This window comes from Cavia porcellus, unplaced genomic scaffold, assembly GCF_034190915.1.
Source record: "Cavia porcellus strain 051 isolate PalLab524CR breed Dunkin Hartley unplaced genomic scaffold, mCavPor4.1 scaffold_6, whole genome shotgun sequence".
NCBI lineage: Eukaryota > Metazoa > Chordata > Mammalia > Rodentia > Caviidae > Cavia > Cavia porcellus.
In genome coordinates this window covers 7604196-7623062 of record NW_026947489.1, presented here as the reverse complement: position 1 = coordinate 7623062, position 18867 = coordinate 7604196, and the positions used below count along the sequence as shown (strand labels likewise).

Genomic DNA, 18867 nt, shown 5'->3' with positions numbered 1-18867 from the left:
TTTTGATTTGTTTTTCCCTCTAATACAGAAAGGATAGGTATGCATTAGAGATTCACGCATGTGTAGAACTTCTAAACAGTTTATGAGAATAGATTATATAATGTACGATGTAATGAACAGATCCTGTGAAGAAAAAGAGACACTAAGATACCCAGTGCTAATTCCATAGCATCATGATACAAAATCTAGCAATACTATTATTCTCTGTCCAGAGTGATATTACTCTGCTTTCTTTTGTTTAATTTGAACATAGATAAAGATAAATGGACAGCTATTTTGAAGAGAATGAGACACATTATGGCAACCATTGTTGACTTCTCTATTGTCTGGTCTTGAAGGCTTAAAATGCCTGCATCATCCTATTCTGATCAGTTTCGTACTATTTTGTTTGGTATGAATTCACTGTGTGTGAAGATATGGACAACTGTTTGGAAGAAAACTAGAGACAACATAATAGACTGTGAAGGTCTCTGGTTCTTATGATCTGTCTTGTTCTGTTTAATTTTACCCTCTTTAAAATTTAAAAAAACAGTTGCTCAGAAAACTGCGATATAAGCATGTAAAACTGATCTTTGGGGTGTTTATCATGAATGAATTTTGGATTTTATGAAAAACTATTTTGTATCTATTGAGACGATCAGGTGATTATTATCTTTTACTCTGTTATTGTGTATTACATTTACTGATTTGTACATGTTGAATGATTCCTGTGTTCCTGGGATGAATCTCACTTGATCATGGTGTACAATCTTCTTGATAATTTGCTGCAGTATGTTTGCTAATGTTTTATTGAGGAATTTTACATGTGTGTTCATTAGGGAGATAGACCTGTAGTTCTTGTTTTTGGTTGGATCTTTTCTGGCTTTGGTGTCGGGGTAATACTTACCTCCAGAAATGAGTTAGGGAGAACTGCCAAATGTCCAATTTCATTAAAGAGTTTGAGGAGCATTGGTGTTAAATGTTCTCTAAACTGTAGAATTCAGCTGTGAATCCATCAGGATGTGGGCTTTTCTTTGTTGTTAAGTTTTTAATTACATTTTCAATTACATTAACTGATGGGTTATTATTCAGAATTTTTATAGCTTTTTGATTCAGATGTGGTGATTCATGTTTCTACGAATCTGTCCATTTCTTCTTGTTTTTCATCCTGTGAGAGTAAAATTTTTGAAATACGTGTTGATCTTCTGAATTTCTACGACGTCTATAGTAATTTCACTTTTTCCATTCCTTATTGCATGAATTTGAATCTTTTTCCTTTTTTTTATATGGTTGATTTTATTTGTTCCTTCAAATAACCAACTCTTTGAATCAACTCTATTATTTTCTTAGTCTCAATTGTTTTAATTTGTGTTCTGATCTTTATAATTTCCTCCCTTCTTTGGCTTTGACTTGCTTTTCTTTTCCAGCAGCTCGAGGTGCAGCATTAGGTTGTTTTGTTGTGCTCATTCTGTTATCCTAAAGTGAGAATTCACACTATAAATTTCCTTCTGAGGATTGCTTTCATTGTGTCCCACAAGTTCTAGTTGTATTTGCATTTTTATTTCATTGTAAATATTATTTAATTTCTTCTTTTAACTTCATCTGTAATCTAGTGGTTGTTCAAGAGGCTGTTATTTAATTTCCATGTGCATATGAAGTTTTTGCCATTTTTTGTCATTAATTTACAATTTTATTGCACTATGGTCAGGTAATATACATGGGATACTGTCAATACTTTTTCTTAAGCAATCTTAATGAGCTGTATGTAGTTTATTTTAGAACATTTTAGAGAATGTTCTGTGTGTAGCTGAGAAGAATGTGTATTCTGATGTTGTTGGGTAGAATACTCTGTAAACATCTACCAAGTCCATTTTTTCACAAATTTGGTACAGTTCTGTATTTCTTTGCTAATTTTTTTGTCTAGCTGATCTATATCTTTATGGTACAATAGGGTGTTAAAGTCCCCAGATACAATTGTGGTATTGGTTATTTGATTTTTTTCATGTCTATTAAAATTTTTCTTATATATTTGGGTGTTCCTGTATTTGGTGTATATGTATTTATAATTGTTATCCCTTCCTCTTGAATTCTTCCCTAACTAATATGTAGTGACCTTTTTTATCTCTTTTGATCATTCTTGCTTTGAAGTTCACTTTGACTGCAAACAGAATAGCTTCCCCTGCTTTTTCCTGTGTTCCTGTCTCATGGAGTATTGTTTTGCATTCTTTGACTTTCAGTCTGTGAATTTCCTTTTGAGTTAAGTATATTTCTTCTATGCTGCATATTGCTGGGTTTTGTTTCTTTGTCCACTTTGCCAGTCTTTCTTTTGATTGGTGAAATGAGGCCATTTACATTAATGGTCATAACTGATATGGATTGGCTTAAGTTTGTCATATTAGTTTCCTGCTGGTGGCTTCCTGCTTTTTCTCTCCATTTAGTTGCTTGCCCTGCCTGGTGGTGTCTTTTTGTTGTTCTTGGAATTGTGGTGATTTTTGTCTCTGTCCAGAATATTTTTCAGTACTATTTGTATGGTTGATTTAGTGGTCATGAACTTCTTCAGTTGTTCTTTGTCATGGAAGTATCTTATTTTTCCATCAATTTTGAAAGATAGTTTTGCAGGGTACATCAATCTGGGTTGGAAGTTGTTTACTTTCAGGACTTGAAATACTTTACACCAAACTCTTCTTGACTAGATGTTTTGAGTTGAGAAGTCTGCTGTGTTTCTGACAGGCTTTCCTTTAGAGATGATCTGTTTCTTTTTTCTAGCATCTTTTAATATTCTGTTCTTATGCTGAATTCTGGAATCTTGATTATTATATGTCTGGGTATAGACTTCTTTTGGTTATGACTCATTGGAGTTCTTTATGTCTCACTTATCTGAATGCCAGGTTATTTTCCCATGTTTGGGAAGTTTTCTGCTATTACTTCTGTAAATAGTCTTCTTGTGTCATTTGGATTGATTCCTGCTTTTTCAGTTATGTACTATTTTTGTTGTGTCATCTTGAAGCTGTTGAATTATTATTTCCTGGTTCCTTGTTATTTTAAAGAGATCTTTCCTTTCATGATCACTAGCTGCAATCCTGCCTTCAAGGTCTAAAAATCAATCTTCAGTTTCATTGAAGGGCTTTTGCCAGCTTTCAGTGGAATTTTTAATTTTGTGGATATCTCTTTGAATTGCTTTCACATCTGCTAATTCTTTCCTATATTGTTCATTCAAGATTTCCATTATTTTCCTATGCTCCTCTATTTTTAATGGATGTCTTCTTTAAACATTCTCAGCAATTTTTATTATGGTTGTCATTTATTTATCTATCTGAGAGATTATTTCTGATCTGATTTCCTGTACAGCCTCACAGAGTTGTTTCTTTAATTTTTTTTTTTTTTTTTTTTGGTGATCATTTCAGAAATTTCAGTTGTGTGACTTCTAATTTCTTCTATATTGATGTCTCCTGGACTTGTTCTGTGAGCTGGAGGCCTGAGATTGCATTTTGCTTCTTCATCAAAATATAAATTTTCTATTTCAAAAGATTTGTATTTTGTTTTCTGTGATTGTCCTTGTGAGTTTTGGTGGTATGTAACAATATCACTAGTATCAAGGCCTCTCTTGGAAAAATCTATTCTTCAGGGATATTTTCTGTGTATATGAGTTTCTTGATTTGTGTCTACTCCAAGATCCTACTTTCCCAATTAATTGAGTGTGGAAGTTTTGTTTCTGTTTGGCTCAGTCTCCAGTCTTTTGGTGCAGGGATGTGGTGAGGTTATTACTCCAGAGCTTCTCAATATTGTTTAGATGTTGGAGAAAAACTGATTACAACAGATATGACATCCTAGCTACAGTAGTACAATTAGCAGTAATGATAGCAACGAGCACAGTTTAGAAATTCACAAAGTGTGGTATCTATTGATTTTGTATTTTAGACCATAGGAGCAAAATCTCTACTTATATAACAGAATCAATAATTGGAGATTTGTATGCAAAGTGTTTTCCTCTTGATAAAGTAGATTTTCCCTGGGTTCATGTGGGCGAGCCAGATGATGAGTCCCAAGTACTTCTCACACTGGCTGTCCATCCCACAGTGTAGGGAATTGGGCCAAGCACCTGGGTTTCTCTGAACTGATGTTCCAAGAATGGCAGAGAGGTGATGGACAGAGTTTCTTCTCTCCCACACAGCATACTTAAGTTCCTGGAGTGGTAGTGGTGGTGAGTGGTATAGAGGCATTGGGTGAGGTTTCTCTCTTCCCACCGTGGCTTACTGAGAGAAACACCTTATTATTACAGGTACAAATATCCTTAACAAAATAACAATTCAATATATATATATATATATATATATATATGAAGAATAATATTCATCATTGCAAAGTGGAATTTATTCTAATAATGCAAACCTGGTTAAATATTTAAAAACCAACTAATTTAATCCACCAGATTTATAGATTAAGGAAAGGACAAGCACATGATTGCATCAATTGATACATAAAAATTGGGAAAATTGAGCATGCATTTTGTCTTAATACACTCAGAAAAATAGGCATAGAGTACTTCCTCAGCTTGAAAAACTTAAGTACAAAAAACTTACAGCTACCATACTTAGTGGTAAAACACAGAATACTTTTCTCATAAAATCAAGAAAAAGACAAGTCTTCTCACCATCACCATTCTTGGTCAACATAGAACACAGTGGTAGAAGTGCAAACCAGTGCAGTAAGACAACAAAAGAAAAAAGATGCAGATAAGAAAAGATAAAGAAGCTAACCATGATTTAGAAAATCCCAAAGAACATTTAAAAACAACATAAACACCAACAACTGAAACTAATCAGTGAGACTGGGAGGCTTGCTCCATGCGGGCAGCCAGCATTGGCTGGGAGACCCAGCCGGATCTGCCTCCGCTCGCTAGCCACCGCCATCAGAAGGCTTGCTTCCTGCAGGTGGCCAGCATGGGCATGGAGACTAAGCCAAATCTGCCTCTGCTCACCAGCTGCTGCCATTGGAAAGCTTGCTTCCTGTGGGCAGCCAGCAGGAGCAGGAAGACACAACCAGATAAGTCTTATGCACCTGTAAGCCATCACTGGAGATGCTTGCTTCCTTCAGGTAGCTAGGACTCTGCAAAAGAATCAGACAAACACATCCCTGTGTACCTGCCATTATAGAGGGAGTTGCAGAGTAGACACTCAGGCTGAGAGAAGAAACAGTTCCACCACCACATCCCTGGAAATTGGGGAAGCCCTAATGTAGCTGCACGGTCTGGGGAAGCTGCACCACACCCTGCTACCTCCCTGGGAACTATGGAGGGGCAGCCAACGTGGGAAGTACCTGGGACCCCACAATTGGCTTGTTGGGAGAAACACTGGAGAATGTCAAAATGAAGGAAGGAAATCTCAGACCTCCAGCCCACACAGAATAAGTCTAGGTGATATAGTCATGGAAGTCACACACCTGAAATCTTCAAGAGGATAGACACTGAAGTGAATGAGACAGACACGAGACTAAAAGTAATCATATCAGAAACAATGTCTCAGGTAAAAGAAATCACAAGCATAATGAAAGAATTGCTGAGCATATCTAAAGAAGACATAGATTTTTTAACATAAGAAAATGATGGAAAATTTGAATAAACAATATAGGAAGGTACAGTGCATGAAACAGATTCAAAGAGATGTACAGGAAGTTAAATAGTCAATCAAAAGCTGGCAAAACTGCTGGAAAGAGACTGAAGACAGACTTTCAGACCTTGAAGACAGGATTGCAGCTAGTGATCTTGAAAGGAAAGATCTCTTAAAAATAACAAAGAACTTGGATATAACAATTCACCAGCTGCAAGATTACACAAAGAAAAATAAGAGTTACACAGCAAAGAAGCAAGGGTAATCACAAATGAAATACAAAGACTATTTACAGAAGTAATGTCAGAAAACTTTCCAAACATGGGAAATGGCTCTGGTATACAGGGAAGTGAGGCATACAGGACTCCAACTAGCCATAACCAAAGTAAATCTACACCCAGACATATAATAATCAAGATCCCAGAAATTCAACACAAGAACAGAATATTAAAAGCTTTTAGAAAAAAGAAATAGATCAACTATAAAGGAAAACCCATCAGAATCACAGCAGGCTTGTCAACACAAACCATCAAGTCAAGAAGAGCTTGCAATGAAATGTTTCAAATCATGACAGAAAACAACTTCCAAACACATTGATTTACCCTACAAAACTATCTTTCAAAATTGATGGAAAAATAAGATACTTCCATGACAGAGAAAAACTGAAGAAATTCATGACCACCAAACTAACCGTACAGAGAGTGCTGAAGGATATTCTAGACAAAGATAAACACCATGATTTCAGGAACAGCAGCAGAGGAGGATGACCAGACAGGGCAGGTAACTGAAGAAAAGGGGGAAGTGGAGGGCCAACAGCAGGAGGATAACATGGCAGAGCTGAACCAATGTATGCTGATTGTAACTATTAATGTAGACGACCTCAGGTAAGAAAAAAAAAAAAAAGAAAGGGACACTGGAACAAGAAACAAGATCCATCAGTATTACTGTATACAAGAAACATTTAACTCAAAAAGAAATTCATAGACTAAAAATTAAAGGAGAAAAACAGTTGCTCCATATGATAGGAACCCTAAATGACAGGAAACCTAAAAAACAGAAGGATAACTTGCTTATGAATCATAGAATGGATAAGAAGGATAGAGTCTCTTCACACAATAGAAAGCTACCCAGCTATAAAGTAGGATAATCTCAAGGCTCTTGGAGGTAAATGGATTCTACTGGCGATCATGCTCATGAGCAAAAGACTTTGACCTCATATAGGTGAACACTAGCATAAAAAACAAAAGGAGTTAGTGGGTTCCAAAAAACACAATAGATATAAAAGTGATAGGGGAGAGAACACCCAGGAGGGGAAGGTGGTAACCACTGATAATTTTTTATTGTCTTGTCATGAACTCTGGTATAATTTTCACAGATTTTTTAGGTTTAGTTTTGTTCTGTCTTGTTTGGTTAGATTTTACTGTGTCTGACGGTATGAGCAGCTATTTTGAACATAATGAGATATATTATGATAACCATTGTTGGTTTCCTATTATCTTGTTTTGAAGTCTCATAATGCTTTCATTCTTTTGTTTAATTGGTTTTATTGCTTTGTTTTGTTTGATTTTATTTTATGTGAGGGCATGAACAGCTATTTTAAGAAAACGAGACACTATGGTAATCATTTTTGATTTCCTATCATCTTGTTTTGAAGTTTTATAATATTTTTATTCTTTTGTTTTGATTGGTTTTGTTCTGTTGTGTTTTATTTGATTTCATTAGGTGTGATAGTGGACAGCTATTTTAAAGAAAGTGAGACACGATAGTAGCCATTCTTTATTTCCTGTTACCCTGTTTTGAAGTCCTGTCATGCTTTCATTCTTTTGTTTTGATTGGTTTTAGTCTGTTTTCTATTGTCTGATTTTATTATGTGTGAAGGTATGGACAGCTATCTTGGAGAAAACAAGAGACATTATGGTAGCCATTGTGGATTTCATATTGTCTTATTTTTTACTCCCATAATACTTTTATTCTTTTGTTTTGATTGATTATGTTCTATTTTTTGGTTGATTTTATTGTGCACAAAGATATGAACAGCTATTTCAAAGAAAATGAGAGCCATTAAGTTAGCCACTACTGATTTCTTGTTGTCTTGTTTTGAAGTCTTACGTTGCTTGCATTATGGTGTTCTGATTTGCTTTGTTCTGTTTTGTTTTATTCAATTTAAAATAAAAAATTTAAAAAATAAAACTAATTGGTGAATTCAGCAAGATTGCAGAACTCAGATAAATATACAACATTCTAATGCATTTCTCTATATTAGCTATTAAAATGTGGATACTAAAATTTAAAATGAAGTATAATTTATAATATCAAAAATAGATATAAATATAACAATATATCCATGACAGGTACACTGAAAAGTACTTGGCAGTACTGAAATAAAGAAATTTAACTAAATAGATATACAGTGTTCATGAGTTGGAAGATTCAGCATCTTAAAGATGTCATTTCTCTCCAGATTGATCCACAGGCAAATATAATTTCTGTCAAAATCCCAGCAAAAATTTTTTGTAGACGTGGTCAGTAGTATTATAAAATTCATGTGTAAAGTCAAATAAATAATTTTGAAGAATAATAATAAACTGAGACACACCAGTTTGTTCAGTTTCCAAACTTACAGCTCGGTTGTCATGACTGTGTGGTTGGTGGGAAGGCACATAGATCAGTGGGTCAGAATAGGCGATACAAAAGCAGACTCACGTGAATATTCTTAATTGCTCTTTTGCAACGATCATAGCAATTTGGTGGAGAAAAGGTAAGCTTTCCACAAATATAAGAATAGTTAGACATGTACAGGCATAAATAACCTCAACAAGAGTTTCCTGTCTATATAAAAATTAAATGAAATGGATATGAATTTAAATGTAAGAATAAAACAAAAATCTTTTAGAAAAAAGACCTTCAGCAAAGCAAAAAGTTCTTAGATCAACATCAAAACTGCAAAATCTAAAATTAGTAAGTTATGTTTCATCAGAATTTAAAACCTTTGCTCAACAATTGATCTAATTAGTAGGATGACAGTATAATCTATAGAACGTAAGAAATCAAGCCACATAGTCAACAAAATCACTTACCATGTATGATGGATCTTTTATTCTGGGGTTATAATTGTTTTGTTTTGTTTATTGTTTGTTTAATGACCTGTGTCCCTGTTTCTGATCCATCCCAAGCTCTCCAAGACAAACGAAAATCACCTCTCAGTGTAAATCTACTCATCAGCTGTCCGCCAGCTCTATGTCCTCCTCAGTGCCAAGGAACCTCTGTCTCCTGCTTCATTCTTGATGAGTTGGTTTTATAGATAGTCTACATATTTGTCTTGCAAGGACATACTTTTCTCATTATCTTATAATTTCCTTTATCTCTTTTCTTTGATATATCCCCCTTTTATTCTTCTTGGCTTCATTTCTTGTTTTTTTTTTCTTATTTCTTCTTATTTCTTATTTTGGTAACCTACCTCCTTCAATGCTTTCCTGGCTAAAATTTAAAAGATTGAAACTGCCAGGGTATCATCCAGGTTTGTAGAGCAAGGAGAACACTTGTACAGTGCTAGAGGGTGTGCAAATTAGCAAAATCACACTGTAAACTGTCCATGCACTATCTATGTGTTGAAGGTCTCCAGAGACCCAGTAGCTTCATTCAGTGTGCATACTATCCCCTGAACCAAGAGACAAGTGTCATAGCTGCATTAGTCTCAGGTGCCCAAAACTGGCAAAATCCATCAGCAAGGAAACTGGCATGTAAGTGGTGGCATATTTATGCAATGTAAAATGATGTAGTACAAAACTACATCTACCTGCAACAGCATGGCTAGACAAAGATGAAAAGCTCAATGGCTAAAATTAGATAAATTGCTCCATAAACAAAAGGAGATACTGTTTCATTGCTTACCCCATAGACAGAAATATTTACATCTAGTGTGACCAAGTATTGGTAAGAATGAGGGTCACACTGTGTGCCTATACCTATTGGTGAAAGTATGATTTTTTTTTGAAATATTGGAAAACAATTTGACCTATCTTGTAAATGTTGTATACCATAGGGCAAAGCTCGAGCGTGTTCCTTAGGTTTCCTTCTGGGGCCCAGATTGGAGGACCGCCAGCTCCCTGGAGCCTGGTTGTCTTAGTTACTTTTTCTCATTACTGAGAGAAAATACCCAATACCCAAAATTAAAGGGGAAAATGTTTATTTGGTTTACAGTTGGTAGAGATTTGAGTCCATAATTGCCTTGGCTCCAAGGCAGGGTGATGGGGCAGACAGCATCACAGAGGAGAAATAGTTCGTGACAGGCAGAACATAGCAAAGCAAGTGGGGACGACCACAGTTCTTTCTATCCCTTATAGTTTATCCAGGATACTTGGAGCAGGTAGCACTCACACTTAATCCTAGTGCCCTTGATTCCTAGCATTGCACCATGAATCAATCTCAGTGGTACACCCTCTGGATCCAGCCACCTCTGAGAAAGCCCCAACTCTGACTGCACGAGGCTTTGGGGGACACCTAGACTCAAACCATAACAACGGGTGTGTCTTTCTTTGCTGAAGAACAATTTCTGGGACGAGGATGCAGAAATGTGAAGCCTATTGAGTCCTGGGCTCACAAGTTGTCACTTCTGCTCATATTCTGCTGGTGAAAATGAGTCACAAAGTCCACCTGACGTGAGCATGTTTAGGGACTTGACTCTTAAGCTCTTCTGCCTTGAAATGCAGGAAAGCTGAAAAGCACAGCATAGCACTCCTATAAAAGCAAAATGGAAAGAGCACTTTAAAAATTAAAAATACAGATGAGGACCAGAATATAAGAGCCAGTGGGATTATGATGGAAAGATTCTTTGGTGGGTGTTGTCCCAGCCAGCAAAGTTCCAGTGAATGCAAAGGCAACAGGAAAATCTAGGAACGTGGTCTTGAGTGGTGATGGAAGGGCTTCACCCAGAGTGTGCCCACTGATGGCCCTGTGAGTGATGACCCTTCTGAGGGACACCTCTGCATGTTATGGCTCTGAGGATGTTGTGTACCCCACATCCAGTATTTAGGATTGATAGATGCCCTGATACATAAAAGTTTGACAGCATCTTTCTTGATAATACTTCATACAACAAAAATCACTTGTGACAGTTATAACTGATCAATATTTGTCCAAAAATACTTATAGTTTGAGTTAGTGGGTATAAAATATTTGTCATTATTTATTAAAAAGTAGGGCATCTCCTAGTCTCTGGTATCATATGATGTGCTATTATGAATAAAATCCTACACTTAACCCATTTTATTTTATAGCTAGGGTCTTTGTTTTGTTGAATCCCCTTTCCTGTCAGGTACTGGCAATTGTAATATTTTCCTGACCACTGAGACGCTGGTCTGACAATATTTTAAAATGCTCAGAGTGCATTTCTTCCATCATTCTTAATTTTCAAAACTGTCTTTATTTGCTGAGTATTTATTGGGCATTTCCAATTCATCAGCACTGTGAATTCTGTAGTGTAACATATAACCATGGATAAAACAAGTGCCCACTGGAAGCAACGATGGAAAACCAGCCAGAGACTCCAGGAGCAGCTGGAGTTAGGTTTTAGGAGATGCACAGGAGTTTGATAGTCCATGAAGTAGGACAGGAAGCTTCTGACCATGACAGAAACATGAACCAAGGCTTAGCCACTTCTCCATGAGTTATTTTCAGATTACTTTTATCACTCTCTGGAACTTACAGTTTAGATTTCCTCACATGTACTTTTTTTCTTTTTTATTCATTGCTTTTTAAAATAAGGAATTGAAGTGAGTCTTGATGGTGTTTGCCTTGGTCAATAGAAATCACCAGGCTTTATTATTTAGCGATAACTGACATCAGATGTTTTCAACGGGGCCATCTTATTTATTTACTTTGTGCCCTAAGGATTGAACTTAGGACCTCAAAAGTGCTTTGCGTGTGTTCAACCACTGACCTTTCCCCCTTCCTTGTGTTGCTCACCGCTGTGTGTACTCCTGGGACCCAGTGCTTTGCTGACAGCGACTTGTCTGTGTCCTCTGTCTAGATCAAGTTTGACAGCGTGGAGGTGTGCGTCTGCTGTGAGCTGCAGCACCAGTCTTCCGGCTGCAGCAACCTCGGGGAGACCCTGAAGCTGAACCCGCTGCAGGAGAACTGCAACGCCGTGAGGCTGACCTTGAAGGTGACCCTGGGCACTGCTGCCCGTGCATGCACTTCCCCAGGCCTCACACACACTTTCGGGAGATTTACTAACCCATAGATTCCCTTCCTGGCATCATTCATCCAGGTGGGTGTGACAGCAGAGGAGGTACCGTTCCAGAGAGCACGTTAAGCTATGTAGGTCTTCATTTGGAAGGTGTTGCTCTCTGGATCTTGTCCATGTGCCGTTTCATTTCCCTTCCTCTGACACATGCAAAGCAGGATGTGAGTAGCTGACAGACTTCTTTACAAATGATGATGTGATACATCCTATTGCATTTCTGACATTTATACTGTAACATCATCAGCGAACAGATGGGTATTTATTTTGCTTTTAAAAAGATAATTTGAAAAAAATCTTATAATCCTCCATGGCAGTCTCTTCCCTTGGAAAAGCATCTGATCTTTTCAAAGAATGGACACAGAACTGATGTTTATATAATTGCCTTTTCTTTCTTTCCTATAAATGTGGTTTTTTTTTAATTCTCGAAAAAAACAAAATTGGCTGCTTTGAAATACATAGGAATGATGAGCCCAGTTCTTTCCTTTTAGCAGCAGTATATCTGTTTGAAAAGATGTAGAATGGTCAAATAAACTTCTGGGCGGGGGTAAAATTGTATTTACAGTACATAGTGAGCCCTCATGTGTGTGCAGGAAATAATACTATGTTAACAATCGAGGCTCCAAAGAGAGCCACCTGGACTCTGGAGAAAAGGCAGTGTTGCTGTCTGGCACTGAGTACCTGTGATTAGTCTTCTGAGGATGGTTAGCATCTATGAAACAAGCAGAGAAGCCCAGAGAGAGGGAGGCACCTGAGCTGGGAGGTAGGGTGGGCCTGGAGCCCTACACCTGCCTTGCTTTGCATTGAGTGGCTCAAGTTCAGGGTCTCAGCGGCCCCCACCAGAGCCACAAATCAGCAGGGCTGAGGGAAGCCAGAAGAGCAGCCCTCCAGGACCCCGTCCTGTCACGCTGCTCAGCATTTATTTCTCCCCCACATGACATATTAGCAGTTTATCACATGCCCCATCCTGGGGCTTCCCAGGGTCAGTGCCTGAGGCCTGCCCTAGCCTTTCACAGCCCTCCTGGGAAAGGTTGTAGACAATCATTCCTTACTTTGAGACCTCATTCTGACAACTCCTAAGTTATCTCAACACGGATATGTTTCTTTTTCATATTTACAAAACAAGACCATGCATAATTGTAATCACGATATAAACGTCTGTGTCCAGGAAGAGTTGACAACCGAAATTACCTGGCTCTCAAATCATTTGTGTGTGTTAATCTTTCTGTCATTATTTTTAAAATACCCCAGATAGTCACCTAATCAACTTACATGAAAAAAAGGGTGTTTTTTGGAAGATTGGTTTCATTTATTTACATTTTGCTCACAGTTTTGGAGGCTCTGATTCATGATCGAGTGGCCCTGTTCTGCTCTGTTCCTATGGGAAGGCGGCACATCATGGCAAGTTTACAATCAGTCAGGACAGCACAAGGCAGGGAGTAAAAGAGAGAGAAGAGACAGGACTACAGCCCCTCAGAAGAGGCATCTCCGCTGACATAAGGACTCCCACAAGGCCTCCGCTACCTCCAGATAGCATCCCTGGGGCCCAAGTCTTCAACTGGATCTTAGGGACACACATCCAAAGTGTAATGGTGTGGGATACAGGTTAGCCTGTAAGTTACCTCCTACTCTTCAGCTGATGGATTATAGAGTGTTCAGTGTGTTTCTCCAAAGGCTTAGAGTTCTCCTTGACATTATACTCAGTGAGATCCAAGACCCATTCCACGAATCTCCAGTCCCTGAAGAGGGGACAGTGGCTTGCAGGTGTTGGAAAAATAATGTCTCTACAATTACAGACTCGGGCCTAGGGTGACCAGGTGACCTTATGGTCTTACCCTTACACATTATTCCAGTCCCCTAATGAGAAAAGCTTCTGGTATGATGCAGCCAAAGTGGACTAAAGTGAGGAACACTGAAGTCAAGAATTTAAGTCATGGCTGACACATTGAGCCTAGAAAGTGGCTCTACTCAATGAATGTTCAAATTTGCCAGGACAATGGTAAGATGCTGAAGGCAAAATAAAGACTGTTCCAGTGTACTTCCTGAATTTGTGAGAAAAAATTAACTAGAGATAGTGACTGTCAAAGCTAGAGATAAGAGGCTCAAAGAAAGCCGAAATTATTGTTGTAGTGGAGGCCAGTAGTCTAGAGATAGAAGCTTAGGAGTTCAGGAAAGGGCCAGCCTGCCTCTAATCCCCTAGTGAGGGCTTAAACAGAGAGCCATGTGCAGTGGCTTTGGAGGTCAGCTCTGAGGTTTAGTTGAGATCCAGATAAGGAATTATGGTAAATGAGCATGTGTATATTGTTTGCTGCTATCCTCCTAGTTTGTTATGTTCCAGAAGTACTTTGGTTACCCTAGACCTTTCCTTGATTACTTTCCTCTTGTTGATCGAACAAAATACTCAACACCTAAAGTTAAGGAACGAAAGATTTATTTAGCTCACAGTTTGTGGAGGTTTCAGTCCATAATCAGCTGGCTCCACAGCAGGGCGCTGTGGCACTGGGGCAACATTTCATGGCAACAGAAGGCAGCAAAAGCACCAAGAGCCAAAGGGGAGGGGAGATAAGCCTCTTTTCCTCTCTTATATTGTAAGCAGGCTACGCCTCCACCTCCCACCTGTGAGTAGGTGTAAGTACTCACACCATCTGCATGCTTCCTCTTTACAGATGAGGATGTTTCAAACAAAGGACTCTGGCTCACTGCTGAGTCATTTAGATAAACTTCCAAACTTCCCAAGGTGACACAATGTATCCACTATTACAGGTCCTTTGCATTTCCAAACACATTTTGTATTGAGCTTGTCAGTTTCTGCAAAAATCCTGATGGAATTTTAATTGAGATTTCATGGAATACATGTATCACTTTAAAGAAATTGAGATATTCATAATATAGCTGACTATTTATTCAGGTCTTCTATTTCATGAGTATTTCTTTCTGTCTTCAGCATTGTGTCTTTTTCAGTAAATATGTCTTAACATACTTTGTAATATTTATGCTTAAAGCATTTCATATTTATTGGTGCTGTTTTTATGGATCTTTAAAATCATTTCTTATCCATTGAATTAGATTTTTTTCTGATGTTATATCATGCTATTTTGCTAAGCTCACGCATTAGTTCTCACAGTTCTTTTATTAGATTCTTCTGGATTTCCTGTGTATGCAGTCATGTGATATGCAAAGAGACAGTTTTGCTACTATTCTATGTTAGGGTTCTCCAGAGGGACAGAATAAATAAGGTATGTGTACATATAGATAAAGGAGAGGGGATCTATTAGAGAAATTGATTCACATGATTATGGAGACTGAGAAACCTGAAAGTAGTCTGTCTGCAGACTCTGGGTGCTGGTAGCCTGAATCAGTCCAAGTCCCCAGGTCTTAGAACCAAGGAAGCCAATGATATAGCTCTCGATCCAGAGCTGAAGGCCTCTCCACCCAGGGATCTTTGGTATAAGTCTTGGAGTCCAAAGGCTAGTGGTATGTGGAGTTCAGATGCGCCAGGGCAGAGAAAGAATTTCCAGGGGAAAGAGTAAAAGAATGCATTTTCTTCTGCCTTTTTTCTGTCTCCTCCCTACCCAATTGCTTGCTGTCTACCCATGTTCAGATTATATTTTCCCATTCAGTTCACTCAAATTCACACACAAGCCTCCTTTGGAAATACTCTAAGGCACACTAAGAAATAATGCTTTACTAGCCCTCTAGGTATTTCTTAAACCAGTATACTTGATACCAAAAATGAATCATAAGATGTACTTTTCAAAGATGCCCATTATCGGATTGTGAATGATCACTCCTATTGCTGATTTGTTGAGTATGCTTACTATGAATAAACACTGAATTTTGTTAAAGAGTTTTCTGCATGTTCTTAGATGTTCCTACACTTTATCTTTTGTGCTCTGGTAACGTGATCAATAATGTTGATTAACATCTGAATACTAAGCCAGCCTGATCATTTTTCTATCAGCTCTGAGTGAACCTGCCTATCAAAGGCATTTTTTATTTCTGTGACTATGTTTTTCATTTCTAGCATGTCTTCTTCATGACTTCCATCTCTCTGCCAAATGACTGAATCCATCTTCTGCATTGTCCTCCGCATCTACTAGAGCTGAGTCTGACTGTGTCTGCCCCAGATAAGTGCTCATGTGTTTCCTTGAAGGGTCTGTCTTTTCCCTAGTATTTAGATTAGTTGGTTGACCCACCCTCTCAGCTTCTGATGGGTCCAGACATAATTTCTGAATTGTCAATGTCCCGAGTTGTTCTTACATTCATGAGGCAATGCTCTTTCCAGCTTTCTGTACACTAAGTATGGAATCCTGTTCCATGTGATTTTTCTCTCAAGTACAGAATTCTTGAGGAATATTTTTTTCCATTTTTAGAAGTTTATAGATGACATCTCATTCTCTTTTGACATTGAATATTTACACAAAAGAGAAAGTTTTAAAATATTCCTTGAACGTTTTCCATTTTAGGTATCTTATGATCATTCATACTATTTTAAAATATTTTTATCTTTCTGACTTCCATCTACATTGTACAGTTACATTTCTTTGCCTTGATATAGTTGCTGAGAGCCACGAGAACAAGACTTTTATTTATCTCTTCTAGGCCAGGGTTTTCACCTGGGGTATGAGGTTCTTCAGAACTCTTTCCCTTTGGTACAGTAATTGCAAATTGTACGTGTGACTATGCCAGCAAACCTGGGTTACTACAATGAGCAGAGCCTCCTGCAATGTACACACAATAGGTATATAGAGCATTATGAGATAAAATTTTTAACCCACTGACACTTGGGGGCTATTTGTTACCACAGCATAACTAGCGCATTTGGTTCGGATTTCAATTGTGCTTATTTATCAAATTCATCAACTTTACTATGAAGTATCTTGATAATTATACACACATTATGAGTTGGCATCTTGCTACATTTCAGAAGAGTTTTTCTTGGACTTTTTAATTTTACTTTTTCTTTCTCTTTCGAGACAATGGTATGTTTTTGGAGTATTTTTACCTGTCTTTCAAAACTGTTCTTTTTTCTAATTTTAAAAACTCTTCCTTTTCCATTTCGTTTTGCTCAGCTTTTTAAAACCTCTCTTCCTGGCTGCACTTTTAAGTGCCTGTGCATTTGGTCTGAGTTCACTGTGATGTTGAGTTTTGGCAGCTGCCTTCCCAACTTTCTATGCCTTCCTCCTTTATTCCTTGAGCCCTTGAATCTCAGCTTTTAACGTGTAGACTGTAGCAGCTTTCTCTCTGTGTGGTCACAATTTTCACCTACGGATGTCTCTAGCTAGGTAATTACTTTGGGGCTTTCAAAGTGTTTTATGTTTTAGATTTATGTTGAGAAACCTGCAGACTTCAAAGCACTGAAACAGATTCCTAACCTTAAATGCTGACTTGATCATCCTGCTGCATTTAAATAGGCTTTGCCCAAGTGAGATTTTGTGCTTCCTCCTCATAATTATAGGTACGTCTTTCCCTGAGAGTCCGATAGACCCAAGTGCCATGCTGTCTAGTTTTCTAGTTAGCAGTGCAGACATCTTTAACATTACTCTTGAAAAGTTGTTCAAGCCTCACTGAAAGGGCTTTGCTGTGTGGACCCAGCATTTCTTTGCTGATATTAAAACTTCTGAGCATCAGAACAAACATGGGTAGTTGAAAGCAGTCCCACTGGCAAGAGGCTGCTCTACTTCTGCAGATGTGCATGGGATCTCCTGCATATCAGCTGCAAAATGTTCCTGACACTTAGCAAAAGAGAAGGCTGAGGAAATGTTTCCTTGAGTAGTTTCCTGTGCTGTTGCCTTTCTGGTCAGCAATTAGAGAAGGTTCATTGATCTTTTCCATAGTCTCATTTGAGGTTCTATTTATCTGATTAGTAACACTGCATGTCTAAATTTCCATATTAAATTATGGATTATCCATCCTTGGTATCTAATGAACTCAATTTATGCTGGGGAAATCTCATATAATTGGCTTGGGAGTCAAAGCACTTTGATTTCAGGAGTTTTTTAATTAACTGACACAGACTTAATGAAATTTGGCTACAACTTACAGTTAAGTCTCCCTGTCCCTCCCTTCCCCACCAATACCTGGAAATTTATGTCGGTGCTCTCTGTCTTTAGGGAGGAAAAGCAAAATCTCATCCTTATGGCCAGTGGCGAATGTATTTGCAATCTGAACATGATGTAGACTTTGCTTCCCTCGTCCCTCGGATTGTCTTTTGGTGGTTTGGTGGTCCTGAAATGCTTAGGTATCTCCTTTGCTCTTCCTACCCACCCTATCTTAGACTCTGGATCTTTAACAGAGAATCTCTGAAGGCCAACAAGCCTCTGGCTTGAACTTGTTGATAGTTCCTTAAGCATGGTATCTTTTAACTTGGAGACTGCAGGAACTTTCTTCCTGTGTGGTCGCAGTTTTTACCATGGATGTCTCTAGCTGAGCAATTAGTTTGGGGCTTTCAAAAGTGTTTTATGTTGTAGATCTCGTCTTCGAGAGATCTGTAGATCTCAATGCACTAAAGTGGATTTCTAAGCCTTAAAGGCTAAAGTTTTAAAGTTTTCTGCCCTACTCTTAGTGGGAGAGAGTATGGCAGTACAAAGGGTAAAAGGAAGTGAAACTCAACTGTGGCAGGCAGGGATGTGCAGGTTTGTGTTGTTCAGGAGGAGCCTATTGTTTGGATGAAAAGGCTGCAGGCCAGAGGCGGTGGGGAGTTAGAAAGCTCCTCCTGGAGCCCTGTGCAAGTCTGGACAGAGGACAGGGCTCTGTGGTGGGGTGCTTAGCACTCCAAGACCCAAGTCCTTGCTCCTGCTCAAGAGACTAGCTGTGGGCATCTCATTATGAGTAGTAAGGAAATAAGAATGTGAAATTTAGGATCTCAGTAGCTCTTTCCTGAAGCCCTTGACACTGGTGGGCAAATGTTACTGAACTAGCAAGCCCTGAAGATCCCCTTTTCTGATGAGTAATGTCTAGACTTTTGTAAAAGAAGATGATAAAATAAATGATTGATTTTTTTAAAAAAATTGTGATATTTTAATGATCATCTTTGCCAAT

The 18867-nt window shown here is 38.2% G+C and overlaps 1 protein-coding gene across 6 annotated transcripts in view; it reads left to right on the top strand.

The window, feature by feature from the left end:
- The window catches only part of Entrep2 (endosomal transmembrane epsin interactor 2), a 412216-nt gene that overhangs the window by 331490 nt on the left and 61859 nt on the right, over positions 1-18867 (top strand). For all 6 annotated transcript variants that reach the window (XM_063249887.1, XM_063249890.1, XM_063249886.1 and 3 more), the window contains one exon: positions 11614-11748. In XM_063249887.1, coding sequence (XP_063105957.1) covers positions 11614-11748 — 135 coding nt within the window. The remainder of the gene's footprint in view (positions 1-11613; positions 11749-18867) is intronic.